We start from the raw sequence: 22696 nt of genomic DNA on the forward strand, positions 1-22696 counted from the left end.
GGTCTGCTGCCAGAGTCGTCCCACTCACCCCCCAAATATAAATATCAATCATGCCCAACAACCTATGAGACTAAAATGTGAAACAAGAGGTGTGCATGATCAACATCTCCAGAGGGCAGAATTTCGCCATCAAACACTTCGGTATTAGCTGCATCAGGTCTGTCCACAAGCTCTGTATGGCACCATTAGGATAGCCTTGTCAGGTAGCCCGGTGAGTTAGCCACTCGAAGGGCATAGATTTATCATTATTGAGCACCGCCATGAACCAAGAAAACGGTTAACCGAGGGTTAACAGGCCAAAAATGGCGGTAAAAATAAGTTCCGCGCTTCAGATTGTCTCCTTCATTCCGTGAATTGTTCAATCTCGGGTGCATATCAAACATGTTTGGGCGGCTGGCGAATTAATCCAATTTATGCATGAAATACGCAAAGTTTGTAGTTAACCTATCACAGAGAATTTTGCAGAGAAATTGGTCAACTTTTTAGGCAACAAATGGTACCTCTAACGGCAATCGAAAAGGAAGGAAGAATAAAGTGGTATCAAACTCTATGATACCGAGAAAAAACAACAGTACCTAAATACATATAAAAACTGATACATTTCTGGCAAAATTTTGTTATCAGGTGATTTGACTTAAAATCTGTCAATATGAGTGCTCAAATGGTGATATTCACCTTTTAAATTTAATGTAGACATTTCTTGAATTTTTCACTCCTGCATTTAGGGAGTGATGCAATTTAGTGGCCAAGTTTCCTGTGAAAAAAGAAATACATGGAGCAAAATTATCTACCAGGCCTTGCTGGTGTTTGCACCGGGCTCTGCTTTCGTGAGATTGCTTCTTCGTGGTGTGGTGGTGATACCAAAAAAAATAGGGGATGCGTGAAAACCTTGCATTTGGCACACAGGTGCCGATTGTGATGCATTTTGTAAACAAACCAAACTTAATGCGTGCAAGCGGCTGGAGTCGCTGGGGTTCTTGGGCTTGGAGGTACCTGGCGCCCTTGCTCTGTGCATACATAGACATGATTCAGATGTAGGTAAGGCAGGACATTGTCCAGGTTCTGTGGAGCCTCGTTTATGTTTGGTGGTTTCAAGTGAGCTCGGTTTGGGATGACATCTGAGAACGTCCGAAAGGGAAATAGGGGCTTGGCGTGTGCGATTAGACAATGTCAGGGAGGACTGAAAAATCCACGTAAAATATGGGGAAAAGGAATGAAAAAATCCTCCTCATAGGGTGTTGTATTACGCCCAAAGTCGGCAATTCTAGGACACTGAACTAGAGTACAGTTGGGTGCACAGGAAGTCCTGAGGCCACCATGCACATCAATCTAGAGCTTTACCTTTTCCGAGCTCGTTTGACCATAAAGCCATGATTTACATACCTCAAGATAAGGAATTGTTGAAGACATTTACACCCCTACCCTCCTGCCCATTCTGCAGTGTTTAGTACGCTTCCTTTTTGAGATCTCAGGGGGCTCAATGTCCACTCCCACCAAAGCTCGTGGCACTCAACCGGCCAGCCGGGCATGCGTTGAAAGTGGTCTGCGTTGTGAAGAAAATGTTGGATTGTGTAAGAGTGTGCATGCCACTGATGTGGACTGCTGGCATTAGGTCTTGTTTCTTCATGTCAGCGTAGGGTCCTGGGGTTCCTTCTCCGCGCAAGATGCAGTTGCGTTAATAAAAACTCTCCTCTCGTTGTTTGCCTACATGCTAGTATATAAATTTAAAAAGTGCATCTGATGCTTGAATCCCTTTGGAAAGGTTGAATTTTGACCTAATCAACCTCAGGGAGTGATATCAAAGATTTCACCGGATCACAGCGCAGCACCGGTCAGTCACGGGGGCGTACGCGGGAGTTTGCCGCGGGACATACAAATCAAACGTTTGAGACGAACGCCCAGGTTAACGCACCGCAGGCGCGCGGCATTCCTGGTGAGGTGTAACACCTTATATTTTCGATTAGTTTATTTTTACCTTTAATAGCAACAGGCATCTGTGCAAAAAAACAACAGACCATCATTACATCGTGGCACTTCACATGTTGGGGTCTTGCTCCGCGCCAGCATAACTTCAGGCTTCGGGAGAAAATCCTTCGGAACTGCCATCCTAAAACAGTAGAGTCCAGCTCCCCAGCGCGGATAGGAATTCGGGAACGCGCGCAATTTCAGATATTTGGCAATTGATTTAGAAATAGTACATGAAACAGACTGGTATTAACAAAATATCATTTCAGGAACCAGCATAAAAGTGGTTCGTCCTAAAATGTATCGACTGCTGGTACTACGCTCCTAATTTTTATAATTTCTTGTATTTTATTCTTATGGGGTTATCCATGACATTGCTCCCGGGCCATGGTAATGGCAGGTGCAATGTTCAACATATCCACGCCGATTCAAAACGAAACTAAGCATCTTTAGCCACACCCCAATAAGTTGCGTCAACGATATTGTTGAATCTTTGTTTTTGCCCAGGGAGTCCGTTTCTATCTCAGCATAGCAACGCAACAATTCATTCCATTGAACAACAACTGAGCATCAGCTGATAGTGACGGCACTGAGTGCTCCAGTGCTCGACCCACACCCACCTGGCCACGGGAAGGCCGGTCACGCCCCTCCCCGCCTGACGCCCCGGGCAGGGTCACCAGCGGTGGCGGACGCCGGTCGGCTGCTATAAAACACCAGCACTGCCACCAACAGACATCAGACGTCCACAGATCCCCAGGCATCTCACAGCTCCATCATGAAGGTAAGAGGCATCGATGTATTGGTAGCATACCGAAGAAAGTGAAACCGTGTATACAACTTGCGCATGAACAACAGCTGAGCATTTTATTCCAATACATAAGAGAATGCATTGCAGTACAATGCTGACTGTGAACATTATTTACACAAAGTTTCTTCCGCCAGGTCTTCTTCGCCACCGCCCTGCTGGCCGTTGCCGCCGCCGACAACGCGCCGTACAGCACTGCCGCCCCGGCCTACCACCAGCCCACCTACGCCCCGGCCCCGGCCTACCACAAGCCCAGTTACGCCCCGGCCCACCAGCAGAGCTACGACCAGCCGCCCAAGTACGACTTCAACTACGACGTCCACGGCTATGGAGACTACGAGCCCCAGTTCAACGCCCAGGAGGGCCGTGATGGCTACAGCACTCAGGGCTCTTACTCTGTTGTCCTCCCCGACGGCCGCACCCAGACGGTGACCTACACCGTTGCCGATGCCTACTCCGGCTACGTCGCTGATGTCACGTACGAGGGTGAGGCCACGCACCCCGACTACCATCCCACTCCTGCCTACAAGCCCGCCCCTGCCTACAAGGCTCAGCCCGCCTACAAGCCCGCCGCCGCCTACAAGTCCGCCCCAAACTACGCTCCCGCTCCCGCCTACAACTGAGTCATCGTTCATTGTTATCCACTCGGATAACATAGCCATGTCTTTATCGCAATATGCATGTCATATGGGCGTGATGTATTTATATGTTCAATGCCTCCAAAGTACTGGAATACAAAGATGATGCGTACTAATCGTTGTCTACCTCTCCGTACACCGAACCATTTACCCACAGTAGCCAATGACTACGCGTCACCTGTGACATGTCAATGCGCGTCACATGGATCTAGCCCTGAGCGCACTGATACGGTCGCCTCCAGCCCTGGAAGCGCTTGCATAATCAAAAGCTCTGTGTCATTAAATAAAGAGCAGGATGGTGTGAGGCAACAATGGAAACATACCGAACTCATCTAGCCCACCAAACACAGTACAAAACAGAAATTACGATGATTTGTGCTGCTAACCCAGTTAGCAGTGTCAACCACGCATCAAGCAGCTCCCACTTGATCAAAATCATAGAAGCGTTATTGCTTCCTCCAAGCTCCGTTGATGTTAACGTGTCATTACTTGCGATCAGTCGACAGCTCAATACATTTTCCTTCCTTTTCCTTACACCTCCCAATAAACGTTTACCCAACATATCTTTCGAGCGACCACGACTCATTTAGTGGAGCATGGATGAGGTATACGTCAGTCCATGGTCAAAACCAACCATAGTTTTAATTACAGAACTTGCCTCACTCGGTAGTTTTTGACACCTATTTTCAGTCTCTCCATCACAAGGACGTCACCAGACATGGTGCTTGGACTTCAGTCTCAATCTCTACGGTTTTTGATTACCTTGATCCTCTGAAGGTAAAATGAGGCCGCTGACCTGAGATAATAAACGACATTAGTAATTTGCTTAGGAGAGATAACTAGAGTACAGTTGGGTGCACGGGAAGATCTGAGGCCACCATGCACATCAATCTAGAGTTTTACCTTCTCCGAGCTCGTTTGACCCTAAAGCCATGATTTACATACCTTAAGATAAGGAAATGTTGAAGACATTTACACGCCCACGCCCTTGTTCATTCTGCAGTGTTTAGCACGCTTCCTTTTTGAGATCTCAGGGGGCTCAATGTCCACTCCCACCAAAGCTCGTGGCACTCAACCGGCCAGCCGGGCATGCGTTGAAAGTGGTCTGTGTTGTGAAGAAAATGTTGGATTGTGTAAGAGTGCGCATGCCACTGATGTGGACTGCTGGCATTAGGTCTTGTTTCTTCATGTCAGCGTAGGGTCCTGGGGTTCCTTCTCCGCGCAAGATGCAGTTGCGTTAATAAAAGCTCTCTTCTCGTTGCATGCCTACATGCTAGTATATAGATTAAAGAAGTATATATGATGCTTGAATCCCTTTGGAAAGATTGAATTTTGACCTAATCAACCTCAGGGAGTGATATCAAAGATTTCACCGGATCACAGCGCAGCACCGGTCAGTCACGGGGGCGTACGCGGGAGTTTGCCGCGGGACATACAAATCAAACGTTTGAGACGAACGCCCAGGTTAACGCACCGCAGGCGCGCTGCATTCCTGGTGAGGCGTAACACATTACATTTTCGATTAGTTTATTTTTACCTCTAATAGCAACAGACATCTGTGCCAAGGAAACATCAGACCACCATTATATCGTGGCCCTTCACATGTTGGGGGTCTTGCTCCGCGCCAGCATAAATTCAGGCTTCGGGAGAAAATCGTTCTGGCCTGCCATCCTAAAAAAAAAAACTAGAATCCAGTTCCCCCAACGCGAATAGGAATTCGCGAACGCCCGCAATTTCAGATACTTGACAAAAGATTTAGAAATAGTACATGAGACAGCCTGGTATTAACAAAATCTACTTTCGGGAACCAGCATTAGCGTGGTTCGTGCTGAAATGTATCGACTGCTGGTACTATGCAACTAATTTTTATAATTTCTTGCATTTAATTTTATGGGTTTATCCATGACATTGCGCCCGGGCCATGGTAATGGCAGGTTCAATGTTCAATATATCCACGCCGATTCAAAACGAAACTAAGTATCTTTAGCCACACCCCCATAAGTTGCGCCAACGATACCGTTGAATCTTCGTTTTTGTCCGAGAGTCCGTTTCTATCTGAGCATAGCAACGCAACAATTCATTCCATTGAACGACAACTGAGCACCAGCTGATAGTGACGGCACTGAGTGCTCCAGTGCTCGACCCACACCCACCTGGCCACGGGAAGGCCGGTCACGCCTCTCCCCGCCTGACGCCCCGGGCAGGGTCACCAGCGGTGGTGGACGCCGGTCGGCCAATATATAACACCAGCACCGTCATCAACAGACATCAGACGCCCACAGATCCCCAGGCATCTCACAGCTCCATCATGAAGGCAAGAGGCACCGATGCATTGGGAGCATGCCGAAGAAAGTGAAAGCGTGTATACAACTTGCGCATGAACAATACATACGAGAATGCATTGCAGTACAATGCTGACTGTGAGCATTATTTACACAAAGTTTCTTCCGCCAGGTCTTCTTCGCCGCCGCCCTGCTGGCCATTGCCGCCGCCGACAACGCGCCGTACAGCACTGCCACCCCGGCCTACCACAAGCCCAGCTATGCCCCGGCTCCGGCCTACCACAAGCCCAGTTACGCCCCGGCCCACCAGCAGAGCTACGACCAGCCGCCAAAGTACGACTTCAACTACGACGTCCACGGCCACGGAGACTACGAGCCCCAGTTCAACGCCCAGGAGGGCCGTGATGGCTACAACACCCAGGGCTCTTACTCCGTTGTCCTCCCCGACGGCCGTACCCAGAAGGTGACCTACACCGTTGCCGATGCCTACTCCGGCTACGTCGCTGACGTCACGTACGAGGGTGAGGCCACGTTCCCCGACTACCATCCCGCCCCTGCGTACAACCCCGCCCCTGCCTACAAGGCTGCCGCCGCTGCCTACAAGGCTCAACCCGCCTACAAGGCCGCCTCTGCCTACAAGACAGCCCCTGCCTACAAGGCCGCCCCCGCCTACAAGCCCGCCCCTGCGTACAAGCCTGCCTCCACCTACAAGCCTGCTCCCACCTATGGCGCCACTCCCAGGTACACCTAAGCCTCAGCTCATTGGTATCAAATGCTACTCATAGTCTACCAGATGTTCCGATTCCATTCCATCGAAGGAGATAGGGTTCGTCACAGAGGGATAGTCGTTTAACCGTGATGCGTATTCATATGCTGGATGCGTGCGAGATGTAAATACAAAAACAACGAATAACCAGCAGCTATGATCGGCTGAATCCACAATCACTAGCAGTTGATGGAGAAAGTTCAGTCGCCACCAACAGATCCCAATCGAATCAGAGCAGGGGGTCCGTGACTGGATGGTGTGGCACCGGTTAGTTACTTAGCAACTGATATCGCCAACGCCTTGCATGCACCAACCACCACCCTCACTGGTCAGTCCGTTCGATTCCATCTGCACAGGTTCTGCATTAATGACGCTGACTCGATGAAATAGCGGCAGCCTCCCCCAGTGGACTGTTTGACGTTTTGAAGGCATGCATACAAAACCGCTTGGCGGCCAGGTGATGACATCGGAGAAGAGCGGGAACAGAACGGTGAGCAATGGTGAGTAAATAAGACACTCACCTCACGGCCGCACCATGCCGTATGCGCGTCAAACAAGGACTTAAACGCACAGCCGACATGTCGTACTCATATGCTGTCTATGAACCGAGCACTTAATATTCCCGTTGTGGGGTAGCCTGCAATTAAAATAAAACTGGACTCCGTGGTGCTTATTAGTCCGCTCAAGTAAGCCGCCCCACTGATAATATTTTCTTTTAAAAATTGACAACTCGGCACATGCCTGATACATTATTTCTGTATCAAAGAATTGTGTATCAGAAGAGTAGAAGCACCAAACTATATGCAACACGATCGACAAGGACTCGTATTCCAAGGGATTCCCTGTAAAACAATCGGGCCAAAATATTATACAAAAACACACCGAGGGTAAGTTTTGGATGGTGCTGACGGGCTGGCGCTTCGATTGCCTGATATGTCAATGGACGCACAGGTCGGAGTCGCGGAGTTAAATACGTCCTCAAATTCGCGTATTTTCAATGCGGACCCGCATGGGGTATCTTTCGTTTTAACATCGGATGGTGGTATGGCATTGGCGACATTGAAAAGAAAGGAATGATCTTTAACACGTCAAATAATGTATTTCTTCACTCATAAGTGAAGAGACCAAAAACAGACAAGCTTTCAGCCTCTGGTCATTGTTTTGTCTTCCGATTAGTAAAACATAAGTACAAATTTAGTATGTTGAGGCCATGCCTCACTTTTTAAACATTGCATGTATTGCGTGATGTACATAGGCTCACGGTCCATGTGTGGATGTTCACAGCTTGAGACCAACCGACTTCAATAAAACTACAGACCCGGGAACGATTCAGCTGGTCCATCACACTTTGGCAATCAATCCTAGATCATAGGATACAAAAGCTGACAAAAGCTGTTTCAAAGGCGCTTGAGGAGCTCCAGCCCACACTCTGTCAGCCAATCCCGAACCAAAGGGTAACAAACCCGACAAAGGCTGTTCGAAAGGCGCTGGAAGCAATGTGCAGCGTACGACTGAGATTTGGTAACGTGGAATACTAATGAGATCATGACAGACCTGATAAGAGGATCACTGGCGGGGCTAAGATCATCCCGCTGAACGTGAACAAAAAAAAAATACTGATCTGCACTGTAAGGAATGCAGTGAACATACGTTGCGTTGTTTCAGGAGACAAGGCGATACACAGTTTTGGAGGTTTCGAAGTCACGCCACTAAACGATCGCAACATATAACCATCTGAGCTTTTCTCTGCATCCTTGAAAAGCCTACCTTCTTTCGCGCTGCAGCGCTAGTACAGGAGAAAAACAAATGTGGCCTTGCACGTGTACCCATCTCTGCGGCCTATGTATTGTGACTCGGCGACGGCGGATACAGCGCGACATGGGAAAACACCGACCTAAAAAACAGGGTCGCTTACCACAGAACAAGTCGGTGCATGGTGAAAACGGATTTCACGGGATGACTAGTGAATGCTACATGATTGGGAACATGGAGCATTAGTCGTTGAGAATGCATTAAAAGTTGTGCAGTGCCGTATAGTCACCATTAATTGTTGTCCCGAACCACTAAAATGGCTTCATTGTGCTATAAAATGTATGCACAAAGCAGACCTCATAGCAAGATTGTATAAAGAGCCAAATAAGACTTGGCTGGACAAGGACAGGGCAGGTGCCACGACACGGCACATGACACCTGACGCAACCGATATCCGACATGGGTGTATGCACACCGCGCAATGGTGCTTGGTCTAACTTACGTTCCATAAGCACAGCACCTTAATGATCAGAACAGCCAGCACACACACTCGTATGCGTTATAATACGGTTCGCTCCAATCTCCGGTTGTCCAGAGACCTCAGGACTACTGCTTAACCACCGCGATGTCGTAAGTCTGAGAATCAGTGCAAGGAGAGGTATCCCCAGCCTCTCCCATACGCCTGGACACAGGCCGACCGGTCACACCCCTCCCCGCCTGACGCCCCGGGCAGGGTCACCAGCGGTAGTGGACGGCGGCCGGCGACTATAAAACACCAGCACCGCCACCAACAAGCATCAGACGTTCACAGATCGCCAAGGATCTCACAGCTCCATCATGAAGGTAAGAGGCACCGATGTATTAGGAGCATACCGAAGAAAGTGAAAGCGAGTATATATCGCAGCGCATGTACAACAATGCAGGCGAAAATGCATTGCAGCACAGTGTTGACTGTTACCACTACTACACTAATTTATTTTCGCCAGGTCTTCTTCGTCACCGCCCTGCTGGCCGTTGCTGCCGCCGACAACGCGCCGTACAGCACTGCCGCCCCGGCCTACCACCAGCCCACCTACGCCCCGGCCCCGGCCTACCACAAGCCCAGCTACGCCCCAGCTCACCAGCAGAGCTACGACCAGCCGGCCAAGTACGACTTCAGCTACGACGTGCACGGCTACGGAGACTACGAGCCGCAGTTCAACGCCCAGGAGGGTCGCGATGGCTACAGCACCCAGGGCTCTTACTCCGTTGTTCTTCCCGACGGCCGCACCCAGACGGTGACCTACACCGTTGGTGATGCCTACTCTGGCTACGTCGCTGATGTCACGTACCAGGGCGAGGCGACGTACCCCCAGTACCACCCCGCCCCTCCCTACAAGCCCGCCCCTGCCTACGCTGCGACTGCCGGCTACAACTAAGTCGTAACTATCTTACTTCCCATTGGTATCCATGGCGCAACAGATCTCCTGGTGCTATCGTTCCATATGCAACACGGTAGGATCCTCTGATTTCCATACAAGGTTTGCCTGCCTGTGTTAATGTATTTATATGTTGGAGGTGTTCAAAATGTGAATAAAAAGGCACATAAAAAATAGTGGAGCTCTGCAAGGGGCCGTCACTTTCTCCATATCCCAACTGGATGGCAATGTGAACTCCGAAACCCAAAAGCTACCGGGAGAAAAAAAACTTCGTGCAGATTACTGCAGTACCTTTAAATCACTCGTCAGTTACTCGACCCCGCTTACACGACCCTAGACGTTCTGTGTGACGTGCTGACATTGGCGGCAGCTACACCGTCGCATGCGCTGTCTCCTGGTGAGTTGACAACCGCATGGAGAGCAGCTCCGAGGCCGATGCCCCATAGCCCGAGTAGTCAGGGATACGCTGTCTCCTGGTGAGTTGACAACCGCATGGAGAGCAGCTCCGAGGCCGATGCCCCATAGCCCGAGTAGTCAGGGATACGCTGTCTCCTGGTGAGTTGACAACCGCATGGAGAGCAGCTCCGAGGCCGATGCCCCATAGCCCGAGTAGTCAGGGATACGCTGTCTGCTGGCGAGTTGACAACCGCATGGAGAGCAGCTCCGAGGCCGATGCCCCATAGCCCGAGTAGTCAGGGATACGCTGTCTGCTGGCGAGTTGACAACCGCATGGAGAGCAGCTCCGAGGCCGATGCCCCATAGCCCGAGTAGTCAGGGATACGCTGTCTGCTGGCGAGTTGACAACCGCATGGAGAGCAGCTCCGAGGCCGATGCTCCATAGCCCGAGTAGTCAGGGATACGCTGTCTGCTGGCGAGTTGACAACCGCATGGAGAGCAGCTCCGAGGCCGATGCTCCATAGCCCGAGTAGTCAGGGATACGCTGTCTGCTGGCGAGTTGACAACCGCATGGAGAGCAGCTCCGAGGCCGATGCCCCATAGCCCGAGTAGTCAGGGATACGCTGTCTCCTGGTGAGTTGACAACCGCATGGAGAGCAGCTCCGAGGCCGATGCCCCATAGCCCGAGTAGTCAGGGATACGCTGTCTGCTGGCGAGTTGACAACCGCATGGAGAGCAGCTCCGAGGCCGATGCCCCATAGCCCGAGTAGTCAGGGATACGCTGTCTGCTGGCGAGTTGACAACCGCATGGAGAGCAGCTCCGAGGCCGATGCCCCATAGCCCGAGTAGTCAGGGATACGCTGTCTGCTGGCGAGTTGACAACCGCATGGAGAGCAGCTCCGAGGCCGATGCTCCATGGCCCGAGTAGTCAGGGCCGATACCGCGGGCTTCACTGGCGCAGCGCACCGGGACGCCCAACAACTTAAAGCGGTAGCGGTCTACGTGGCTAACCAAGGCCTTGAAACGCATAAAATAATGCACTTAATAGATGACAGCACAAATAATGCGGTGACGTTTAGATGGATTGCACGTAAACAGCAGATCCGTTACACCTGTCATTCACATTAACTCGCGAATCTGAGCGGTGTCTAACTTGAAGCTTTCTAACCGCGGCGTCACACAGCGTGTTGTTGCGACATGGCTATGACTGAGAAAACACAGTCGCCATCCGCCGCGTAAACCCAAGATGCCTTCGCACAGCATGCATCACATTTTGGATTCCATTATTTTTGTAAAATTGATGATCATTGGCAGAATTTACGAGCCTTTGCAGTTTCCCGATCACTCTTCACCAAAAAGCATGTCATGACTCAGCCGCGAGCATCGCAGAAGAACGCGGAGAAGACTAATGAGTATCAGTGACAGGGACGTCCGCCCTCTATCATAAACGTCTTCCCTCTGTACGTCTTCCTACCTGCCCTCAAGGCTCAGAGGGGGCATCACCATTCTTTCACAGTTCATCGCTCACCCTCACGGCTCTCACAGCAGCGACAGTGTATTGGCTAGTGACGGCGACAAACCGCCAACACTCCCATCCATCTAGCGTTAACGATGATCTCAAAGGGATTCAAAGTTCAAGAGATCAGCATTCGATAACTGACATCGTTACGGTGTTAGGGTGTTACGGTGTTATGGTGTTTTTGAACACGCGTATATCGCAAGCACCTCAGCCCTTCGTGCCTGTCTGAGCATTGTATAGATGCTGTCTCCTAGAACACGAACAGCCGGAACCCTGTGCAATCCCTGTGAGGACAATATGTGCAAAACACACCACTTGTGGGCATTGATGGGGATGGGAAAGACCCGTGATACCCAGCCAAGCCGATAAGAACAGCAATTGTCACGAGGAAAAGTGGAAGGAAGACATGGAAGGTATGAATCGACGCACTGTTCCGGACGCCCTGTTGCAACACTGTTTAAGTGAACGAGCGTGGCCTGGCCGCGCGTGAACCCAGACCGCCTGGAGTCCACGCGGAGGACTTCGAGCGGCGCAGTAACAGACCGCCAGTGTCCCGACGTGTACCAGAGGCAGATCAGTGCAGGAACGATTTATAAACCACCAGCGCGCTGAGCGGACGTCGGCGGCAGACCAGCAGCGGAGCACATTATTCGTAGACCGGTATTGGATCAGTGCCGGACCAGAAGACCAGCGGCAGACCAGTCGCGGACACGTGACGGGCAAGCCGCCGACCGGAGGCTGGCCACTCGCGCGCCGGTGGAGGGCCAGCAGCGGACCGGCGACGGTTCAGCAGCGGACCAGTGGAGAGCCAGCAGCGGACCGGCAGAGGACCGGCAGCGGACCGGCGGAGGACCAGCGACAGCGGGCCGTGACCCACCCAGCGGCGGGCGGTGCGGCGCGGGACTGACCTGGAGTGCGGATCCTGTTGAAGATGGCCTGCCGCCAGGAGGCGTTGGCGTGCCGGGGCGTACCGTCGCCGCCCGGCCGGCCAGTGTCGGCGGCGCGCGGGCTGTTGCCCATCCGCTTGAAGCTGCGGGACAGTTAAGGGCACGGTAAGGGAGGGGGGATACCACGTGACCGTACGCGTCGGCCGACGTCCACTGCCCCACCCATGGCGGCGTGGCACAACCGCGCGTCCCACGCAGCCCGAAAGCAATGAAGAACTCCGAACGTGATGTGACTCATGAGACCAACACATGATGCGGAGGCTGACACGGGGAGGTTAATACCCTAGGTGCAGAGCCCATCGGTCGGCAGGAGGTGTAATTGTGATTTCGTAGAGTAATGTTTCACCAGCAGTTTCGGCATTATAGGCGAACTATCAGCAATAAAGTATGGGACTTTGCTTTACAGGATAGAACTTTGAACAGAACCCAGAACTTATTGGAAGAGGGCGCTACGAGACTTAAGGTGTGTGAGAGTTCATGGTGATGCACTGCGGGGCTATTGAAGTCGTTAAACAAAATGCCAGAAAGAATGAACAGCCCTATCGCAACGAGACAAGAACTGAGGCTGTCAGGTGAGCAATAGGTGTGGTGTCCCCGCACGCCCCGTCCGACTGAGGCGGTCTTACATGGCCACCATGGGACTGTCGGTGCGGGCCGCCTGGTTCAGGTTCCTCGTGCGGTACTCCCGCCGATACCCCTCGCCAGAGCTGCCCGCTGAAACGTCAAAGAACACTCGTCACCAGGCCGTGGACGTCGGACGGTGGGGCATGACGCGACGGCACCTTGCATCAACGTAACAGTAACAGCAGCTGACCATTGGCGGATCTGTCACGCTAACGAATGGTGAAGACTGCTCTTCAACAGCGGAGCGTGACAGTCACCACCACTGCACCCATCCCTCGCCATCAGTGCAGCCGTAGATGACCAATGGCGGATCCCTGACTCGACCGCGCTGAGTCATGACTCACCGATGGTGGAGCTGCGCGGTCGGGAGGCGACCGGCGAGTCGGCCGGGTACTCGTACCGGAACTCGGCCTTGGTGGGCGTCGGGCAGGGCGAGCCTTCCGGCGTGGTGCTGGCGGAGTGCTGCGCCACCGGCACCGACACCGGTCAGTCACGCGCCAGCCACAGGGCCCGGCTTGGCTACACACTCCAGCCACAGGGCCTGGCTTGGTTACACGCGCCAGCCACAGGGCCCGGTTTGGCTATACGCGCCAGCCACAGGGCCCGGTTTGGCTATACGCGCCAGTCACAGGGCCCGGTTTGGCTATACGCGCCAGCCACAGGGCCCGGTTTGGCTATACGCGCCAGCCACAGGGCCCGGTTTGGCTATACGCGCCAGCCACAGGGCCCGGTTTGGCTATACGCGCCAGTCACAGGGCCCGGTTTGGCTATACGCGCCAGTCACAGGGCCCGGTTTGGCTATACGCGCCAGTCACAGGGCCCGGTTTGGCTATACGCGCCAGTCACAGGGCCCGGTTTGGCTATACGCGCCAGCCACAGGGCCCGGTTTGGCTATACGCGCCAGCCACAGGGCCCGGTTTAGTTGCACGCTTCAGTCACAGGGCCCGGCTTGGTCTGTGGCCTAGCCGGGCCCTGCAGCAGCCACGAGCGGCGAGCGGATGTGTTCCAACAGTGATGTAACTGGAGGATGATGCAGGATGGAAGATGATGTATTATAAAACCCAGTGACGCCAATATAACACATAATTACTGGTGAGGAGGCCGACATGAAAATACTTGACATTTTGCGCTCAGAATCAGACACCGCAATCTGCAACAACAGCTAACGCGGGGACATGGAGGTTCCACCCAGGAAGTAAGCATTGCTTTCGCTATAAAATCACTTGAAGTATTGAGTCCCACACATAATCGTCACTAAATGCACAACAAATCATCGACTTTCCTACACGATTTGAGCCCCAAAAGGAAACCTGAACGCCACCTGCCCCTGCAATGGTAGAAGTTATCCCGGATGGAGCACCGGACTCTCCGGCTGGCAGTTATCTCTGATGGATCACCAGATGCTCCGGCCGGCATTTATCCCTGATGGAGCACCAGGTGCTTCGGCTGGCAGTTATCCCTGATGGAGCACCAGATGCTCCGGCTGGCAGTTATTCCTGATGGAGCACCAGATGCTCCGGCTGGCAGTTATCCCTGATGGAGCACCAGATGCTCTGGCTGAAATTTATCCCTGATGGAGCACCAGATGCTCCGGTTGGTATTTTTAACTCATGGAGCACCAGATGCTCCGGCTGGCAGCTACACCTGATGGCGTACCAAATGCTCCGGTTGGCTGTTATACCTGATGGAGCACCAAATGCTCCGGTTGGCTGTTCTCCTTCGTTTCCTCTCGGCCCCGGTTGTACTTCCACACCTGCTCCAGCCGCGAGGTCAGCGACCGCTTCGCCTTGTTCAAACCTGAGCTGAGGTCGAAGAGAAGGTTGGAGCTGTCGTGGCTGCAACGGCGCAGGAGGGCGGCTTAAGACGGGTCCCCAGACCATGGGGAAGGGCTGCCCCGGAGCGCGTCCAGACAAGCAACATATGTCGTCAACAATCTAACGAGCATTGATAAACTGCACCAGATTGGATGGACTGTTTTCTCACTGCAAGGAGCAGTTCCTGATCTCACATGCACTTGCCTAACACAACTGAGCGCGGCGCTGGAACACTCCCAATTCGGGAGCGCAGGCGTTTCGTTTGACATCCTTCGCCAAGGCCGCAGTGGGTCTGGCTTTGAACACGGGCAGCCTTCAGCTCGCTCCGGTTAGTCTGTGGCAGTCACGTGACCCGCCCGCTGATAACGGGGAAACACGCCCGGTGCCTCGAACGAAGGACTACGAGACGAGTCCGGCCGGCCGGAGGGTGCGCCAGCGACAGCAGCGGCCACGACGATTCAGGACCGCTTGTGTCGCTCGCGGCCCGGAGCCGGCCGGCTGCCGTTGTCTGCAGCTGACACACCGTCCGCCGGTGGGGCTCACCCGAGCGGCGGCAGCTGGCCGGCCGGCACGTGCGTGTGCTTGCGCTGCTTCTCGTCGCAGAGGAAGCGCAGCAGCGACATGAGCAGCTCGTTCTGCTCGGCGGCGTCGACGGCCTCCGCACCGCTCAGCTTGAGCAGCAGCTCGCGCCGCTCCTCGGCCGGCAGGCACTCGAGCGCGCGCACAATCACGGCCTGAATCGCCTCTGGGCCGAGGCCTGCGGCGGCGTGGACGGTGGCCGGTCAGTCAGACGACCTGCAGCCTCGGCCTCGGGGAGAGGGAGCACCTCCTGCCGGACCCCGGGCTGGGCCGCCGTCAAAGGACCACCGGAGCGGGACCACACAGCCTGAACGTACTCCTAAACTCAACACACGTCGGCAAGGCAGTTGTGAAGCGAGCTGCTGCAATCTGGGGTCGGGACGCTGTGCCATCCGTGAATATTGAAACGGACGTCGTGGTAGGCGAAATACGCAAAATAATAAACTTTAACACTATAGATCAATGGTGATATGCGCACGTAAAGGGCAGAATGGTGACTTAGGCAAAGGTGTAGTCCTGCAAATCTCTGCAGGCACAGTTCATGTCATCTAATAGCATGGCCACATGGCGCACACCTTGGCCTGTCACACCAACACTGACTCTAACTAGCACAGCACGACCGCACAGATTAGGAAACTGGGCACTGCGACACCACGTCTCAATGTCCAACATCCGCGCGCCGCACCGTCGCCCGCCGCCGGTGCGCCGCCATTGGGGCGCGCGGTAGGCCGACTGACCGTCCAGCTCGGCGCACAGCTTGTTGAACCAGCTGGCCGGGCAGTAGTCGCAGTGCTGCTGGTTGTGCCGCTTGCTCTGGCGGATCACGTCGTACGCGCTGCGGAACGCCTGCGTCAACGCTGTGGAAGGAGGCAATACACTTTGAGAGGCAGACGCGCTGAGACCCTAGCCATCGACGCAGTCTGGGTGCTGTGGTATGCATGAAGGTGGGGGCGGGGGGAAGGGGGGTGCTGCGTATGAGTCCAACACTCTACAAAAGGCCAAACCAGCGCGCGTCTAAGTAGGTGGATTTTCGAGCTGAGACTAATGTGGTCGGTAATGTACATCTGACGGCTTCGTTTTCGCATTAGGAAGCACGAGCCTTAGGGTCAAAGACCATGACCCGACAACAAAAAAGCTGCGCCACAGTTTCCCGTGGGTCTGTGGGTCCAGGAGCTTCACGCACAACAAAAGTCCTGTTCGTATCTCGGGACACTCCCATTACAGGCTGACGCGTCACGCACTGTTGATCACGTCCTCGGCGATCTTGTCGTTCTGGCAGCGGAAGATGTAGCCGACATATCCGCTCTTGTGGCCGGCGGCGGGTGGCATGGCGGCGCCGGGGCCGGCCCGGGGCGCCTCCTGCGACCCCTCAGACCCGGCTGGCGCCGCGGCGGCCGCCGGCGTCTCGCGGCAGATGAAGCCGAAGTGGTCGCTGTTCTTCTGCCCCTGCGCGTGAAAACTGGCTGAGATGATCCGGCTGCGACCGACCCCCGCCACGCACACCGCGCGGCTGGATGGCGTGATGCTGCAGCGCTGCGGCTGTGTTTCAAACGGCACATCCCATCCCACCATTCAGAACCAAACAGTTGTCTGCATTTGCTTCACAGCACGGCACACACGTGCCAACTCAAGACGCTAACACACATCTAAGTCACAGTCTGTGCTCCGGTGTGTCCGTTCCCTGCGCTCGGGTGACGTACAGTGTCCAGCACTGCACAGCGGTGTGCGGCATGGAAGGTGTGCTGAGAACAAACTTCGCATTCAACATACAATGTGCACAAATAGACAAAAAATACGTTGTCTGGTGGCCGACGCCAGCCTAACTCCCAGTGGTAAGCACGTACCTGAGTGATCTGGGAGATGTCCTTAAAGTACTTGTGCAGCTTGACAGCCTTGTTGTCGGGACTGATCATCTGCAGCTCCAGCTTGCCCACTTGGAAGAGCATCGTGTAGTTGTGGTCCAGCGAGCTGAGCCGACGGCGGGCCAGCGACGAGCCGACCGACATGGCCCGGCTCCGCATCTCCTCGTCCTGATGCAGACTCGTCCTGGCGGGGTGTCGGCACGCAGGTCAGGTCACGTCAGGTCGGGTCAAGTCATCATCTGATCCTGATGCAGACTCGTCCTGGTGAAGAGCCAGCATGCGGGTCAGGTCAGGTCAGGTAAGGCCAAGTCATTAGCTGGTCCTGATAAAGATTCGTCCTGGCGAGGTACCGGCACGCAGGTCAGGTCAGGCCAGGTTAGGTCAGGTCAAGTTATTATCTCGTCCTGGCGCAGACTCGCTCTGGTGAGATAGCTGTACGCAGGTAAGTTCAGATCAGGTAAGGTCGAACCATGGCCTCTTCCTCAGCAGGTTCGTTCGGTCATAGCCTGAGGACAAATGAGCAGCTGTGTCGATCTCAACATTGGTCTGGACGCCTGTTGACAAACGCAGCACCCAATCGATGAACAGTCACTGTTAATATAATGAACTAGACCTGATTAACGAAATAATGCATAGCTTCTGGCCGTCCGCGAAACCATTTAGCCGCTCAGCTTTTCAAAGAAGAGAGACGAGCGCATCGAATCGTCTAATAGCGAATCAAAGCCGAATATTTGCAAACACGTGGTTCAGACATATCCACTTCCCATCTCGCCGAAATACGATACCAAAAGTGTATCGCTGTCTCGCGAATCTAGGTCGACATAAACACACATCGGACTGCGCAAGCTGCGGTGCTGCGATGTCAAAGGTCAGCAGTGGCTGGTGGCTGGCGCTTGTAACCGGCGTGCAGCGCGGGCAGCGAGCAAACAGCGACGGGCCTGGCCGACTCCGTACTGCGTCCAAACCACGAGCAGGCGGCAAGCACATTACCGGGAGTCCCGTTCGTAAACGGCAACTTTGGGAGACGACAGTGCGGACACGTGACCAATACGGCACGTGATGATGATGAATAATAATATGTATAGCGTGGAGCGAGAGCAGCAACACAGGATCGCCAGTGCTTTGCACAGCGAGGACAGGTACAGTATATTAGATACAAGGACAAGGAGGTTTTAAGACATACGGAGATCATGCGGTAACAATCCACACTGATCAACGGTGCCGGTCCATCGACAGCATCTACTACGGTAAAAAAATCTCACCCGTCCTTTGTCAAGTAGTCAACTTCCACGGAACTGAGCATAACCACCGTGTGTCAGAGTGGACATCATCGATGTGCACGCATTGTGCGCGGCAATGAGTAGCTTGCGTATGAGATCAAACTTGAGCCAAGTTCATAACCTGAATACACGCAATAGGAACACACTGTTGCGCGCTTCGAAACATAACTAGTTGGCGTTTAACAGGACGATCTTAGCCCGCAAGCTCTCAAAAATATATAGCTTTGAGCGCCAAACAATTCTAGAAGCTTCATATCATCGCATAAACGCTATGCATGTGAGCTTGCAACCGACGTTAGGAGATGCACACCAAAATTAGCATTTTCGTACATTGGCCGGCCCCTCCACCAAAACAGTTCTGGCGCAGAGCCCCCTATCTATCGATGTACGTATAGCCCTCTGGGAAAAGCGCTGACCTCATTAGAGACCGCACAAAATCACTGCCAGCTAAGGCCCAGCAACGCACTGTGCAGATGAAAGCACGATCGGCAATGCGACTGAGGTACGGGATACGGAGACGGGGGTCAAACAAGCAGCGGTGTGATCACGTGCGTTCCAGTGCTGACAGCAGCCCGGTCGGATACGGAATGAGTTGCCACGTCCGCGCGGCCGCAGCACGGGGACGGCTCCCCGCGGCCACATTCATTGTTGTCTAATCTGAGGCGTCCAGCACCGACGGCCACAGGGCCACGCCCCCTCTGGCCAGTCCCTTCACCTGATGCCTCGCTACGTAGGGTCACCGGGCGGCATCCAGCCACGCCACCCCGCCTGCGGTTCGGTCAAGAATCGGTCCCAGCTCATGTCCGGTCCTGGTCCCTGCGAAAACCCAGCACATCCGTCGCCGGGCCTCCGAGACGGTGTTCAGCCCGCCTTCCACGGCGCCCTGGTCGCCGTTCGGCCCGGCCTCTCAGCGCCGCCGACGCCCTGCCCGACGGGCCAGCGTCTTACCTGCGGACCATGCGCGCCGTGTCGCCACTCATGGCGCGCGAGCGGAAGGCGCCGCCGGCGTGCTCGGCCGGCTCGCCGTCGGCCGACGCCGAGCGCGGCAGCCCGGCCGACGCCGCCGCCGGCGACGACGGGCCGGCGCCGTCGGGCTCGGTCGACTCGGCCACCGTCGACAGCTGACGGTCGCACGGCGTCGACTGCGGCGTGGCCGGGATCTGCACGATCTTGGGCACCGCGATCGGCGTTGACGGCTGAAACGGGTCGGTCGTCAGCGCTGACGGCGACGGCGGCCGGGAGCGGGAATCGGTCGTCAGCGCTGGCGGTGGCGGCGCGGGAGTCTGTCATCAGCGCTGACGGCGACGGCGGCCGGGAGCGGGGGCCGGTCGTCAGCGGCGGGTGGTTCGGCGGCGGCAGGGCGCGGGACAGCCGTCCATACACATGGAGCGAGCGGGAGCGCGGGTCTGCGGATGGAAAGCGGGGGAAGCGACAAGGTTATCGGCCCTGAAATATTGTGACGATCCGGACGGAATGTTAGTTTACATCCGCAGGGTCGAGGGCATCGTGTTTGCGGCTGTCTCGGCGGCAAATTCAGACTTAATCAGGCTGGCGCTCAGGACCGGCACCGTATGCGGTGCCTGGGAAAAGACAATGTTGCTGCGGCCTCGGACCACATGGCATAGTTGCTGGTTGACAGCCAGCATGGGTGTAGTTCCCTATTTAGAGTTGGAGGGGGTCCCGAAACCAAAGTTTGAGATGAAGGCGGGGCCAAATCCGGGGAAAAGCTCGTGTTTCGTATCTTGAGGATAGTCTTAGTCATTTTCGCTGCCCTCCCCAACTTGTGTGACGTACCCCTTGGCAGCCAGTATTCAGGGAAACGTTGGTGTTTCCGGGAAAATAAGCATGGCAGGAATAATTGGACATAGCTCAGGTAAAATAAGGAACTGCTTCATGCAACAAAAAATAAGGACTGAGATGTTCAACATATCTGTAAATTTTCAATTGATACAGAAAAGAGGAGCTGCGTTCATAAGGCCGACAATACAAGGAAGGAAAAAGGCTGAAGCTTGTGGAATAGCCAGAGTCCCTGATAATGCGATCATTACACCGACACATCACTAGTAAACGCAATGATGTCATCAATGGGATCGTGACATGGTACAATAACAAATGAGAGCATATACATCAGCTTCAGCAACGACGCTAAGTAACTGATAGCACGAACAACGGGCTCATCGTGCATCGGGGATGATTTTACACGATGATGTTGCTTTCGAAAGCACCATCAAGAATGATCACCGACCCTCGTAAAGCCGTCCGACGTTTGCGAAGGCAGACATCGGGGCAGATATTGAACACAAAGCTCGACTCTCGCTGACGCGGAGGCGCAGCAGCAGCGTTTGCGGAGGCAGTGTTCGGAACAAACCGACGTCGACCAATGGTAACGCGATGGCCACGTCAGTCCGCCATCGCATGCAAGGCTTCCCTACGAGCCGCCGATGCAAAAACACAACATTACAACACGGGCGCTGACAGGTACCACCGTAGCGACAGAAGACGAGGCACTTCCACACCAGGGCGGACAAGGCGCCGGCTTAGAAACCCGGTGAGGGCAGACATTTTCGGTGGACGCCAGGGACATGACGTTCACCCAGCCACGCCGGTGGAAGCATGAATACAGTGCGGAGCTCCTCTGCGCTTTGCTAACCCCAGACAGGACACCGTAGACACTCCGAAAAGCCTGGACTCAGGACGACACACCGCTGGCCCCACACAGAACGAGGAGGGTATACAGTGACGGCTGTGAGTGGTCACGCAGCCCCGTGCTGAGATGATCGGCTGATGCGCCTCTCGCTGCTTGCTCTGTAACGTAGCGAGCACGGTGCATGGTGACTTAACTGGTCGGACGGCAAACGTGCCAAGATTCGGAACAACGAACATCTTCACGCCTTTACGACGAACAGTGGCAATGTCGTACCAGCCATGCGCCGACGCTTGATACAGGTGACGGACATATGTAACCACAGCAAGCTGATCAGAAGACACAAACCGCGTTCAGAGCAGCAGCCAACGGTATCGTCATTCGCTTCGCAAGAAAAACAACTCCACGTCAGAAGCTTTGTACACACCGCCGGTGGTCGCTGTGAAACACTGCTGGGGGACTTTGTACACACCGCCGGTGGTCGCTGTGAAACACTGCGGGGGACTTACGCCATACCCAGCTGCTTAGGTGGCTGGCTCGGTCTCGAGTGTGACACGAGGCTGGCGGAGCAGTGACGGGCGCCCTCACCTCTGAGAGCGTCTCGGTGACCCGACGAGCCGGCTCGGCCGCCTCCTCGGCCAGCTCGGCCGGGCCGCCGGGCAGACCGCCGCCGCCACCGCCGCCGGCCGCCCCGTGCCCGCTGCCCACGCTGTTCACAGAGTCCGTGGACCCCGAGCGCAGCGAGTGGTCACCCTGCCGTCGCAGCCACACACGTCAACGGCGGTCCACAGCCTGAACGGCGTCTGCTAAAGGGAAACAGTGAGGCAGAATGCGAATAAGTGGAGCAAACGAAGTGTATGAATTTGTGCAATTACACGGCGGAAGGGAAGGACACGGGGGCAGGAGATGGTAGCAACGGTCGCAACAGGCGTCTCCCTCGTGCAAGACGGAAGGACTGGAGCGCTACTCTGAGAACCACCAGACATCGCCTGCGGACCGGCCAAGCCGACCCGATCAAACAACAGCTGGCAACTCCACCTCTGATCCGTGGTGCCCTTAGCCACTGGTGTCACGCGGTACACTGAGTAGGACCGGGCCTAGGCCCTGGCCGCCACAAGCGGCGCCCTTGCGGCGCCTGCGTGCATCAGCTGCTCTTCGAGGCATCCGCACGACAGGCGGCCCCCTGCCCGTGGTGCCCGCCGGCCGGTGTGTGCGCCCACCTGCACGTATTCGGCGTCATCGGGGCGTTGCCGCGGTGGGGCAGCGTGCCCTGCAGGCCGGCCGTCTTCCTCTTGTATTCCGTGAAACTGCTGCAGCGCGTCATCAATGAACGATGGCGGGCCCTTCCGGTGCGAGGTCTTGATCTTGCACACGTAAGAACCTGGCAGCACGAGAACAGCGTAGG

The 22696-nt window shown here is 54.7% G+C and overlaps 1 protein-coding gene across 1 annotated transcript in view; it reads right to left on the reverse strand.

Annotated features, from left to right (window-relative positions):
- LOC119093612 (TBC1 domain family member 4) overlaps positions 1–19628 on the reverse strand; it is an 88513-nt gene extending 68885 nt beyond the window's left edge. Inside the window, exons 1-9 of the mRNA XM_037216591.1 lie at positions 19596–19628; positions 17350–17551; positions 16747–16951; positions 16243–16362; positions 15470–15683; positions 14794–14947; positions 13457–13574; positions 13115–13202; positions 12450–12571 (exon numbers count right to left, since the gene is read on the reverse strand). Coding sequence (XP_037072486.1) covers positions 12450–12571; positions 13115–13202; positions 13457–13574; positions 14794–14947; positions 15470–15683; positions 16243–16362; positions 16747–16951; positions 17350–17551; positions 19596–19627 — 1255 coding nt within the window. The 5' untranslated portion in view covers position 19628. The remainder of the gene's footprint in view (positions 1–12449; positions 12572–13114; positions 13203–13456; positions 13575–14793; positions 14948–15469; positions 15684–16242; positions 16363–16746; positions 16952–17349; positions 17552–19595) is intronic.
- Between the last annotated feature and the right edge of the window lie 3068 nt (positions 19629–22696).

Source organism: Pollicipes pollicipes, unplaced genomic scaffold (genome assembly GCF_011947565.3).
Source record: "Pollicipes pollicipes isolate AB1234 unplaced genomic scaffold, Ppol_2.1 Scaffold_4002;HRSCAF=4701_pilon_pilon_pilon, whole genome shotgun sequence".
NCBI classification, from domain to species: Eukaryota; Metazoa; Arthropoda; class Thecostraca; order Pollicipedomorpha; family Pollicipedidae; genus Pollicipes; species Pollicipes pollicipes.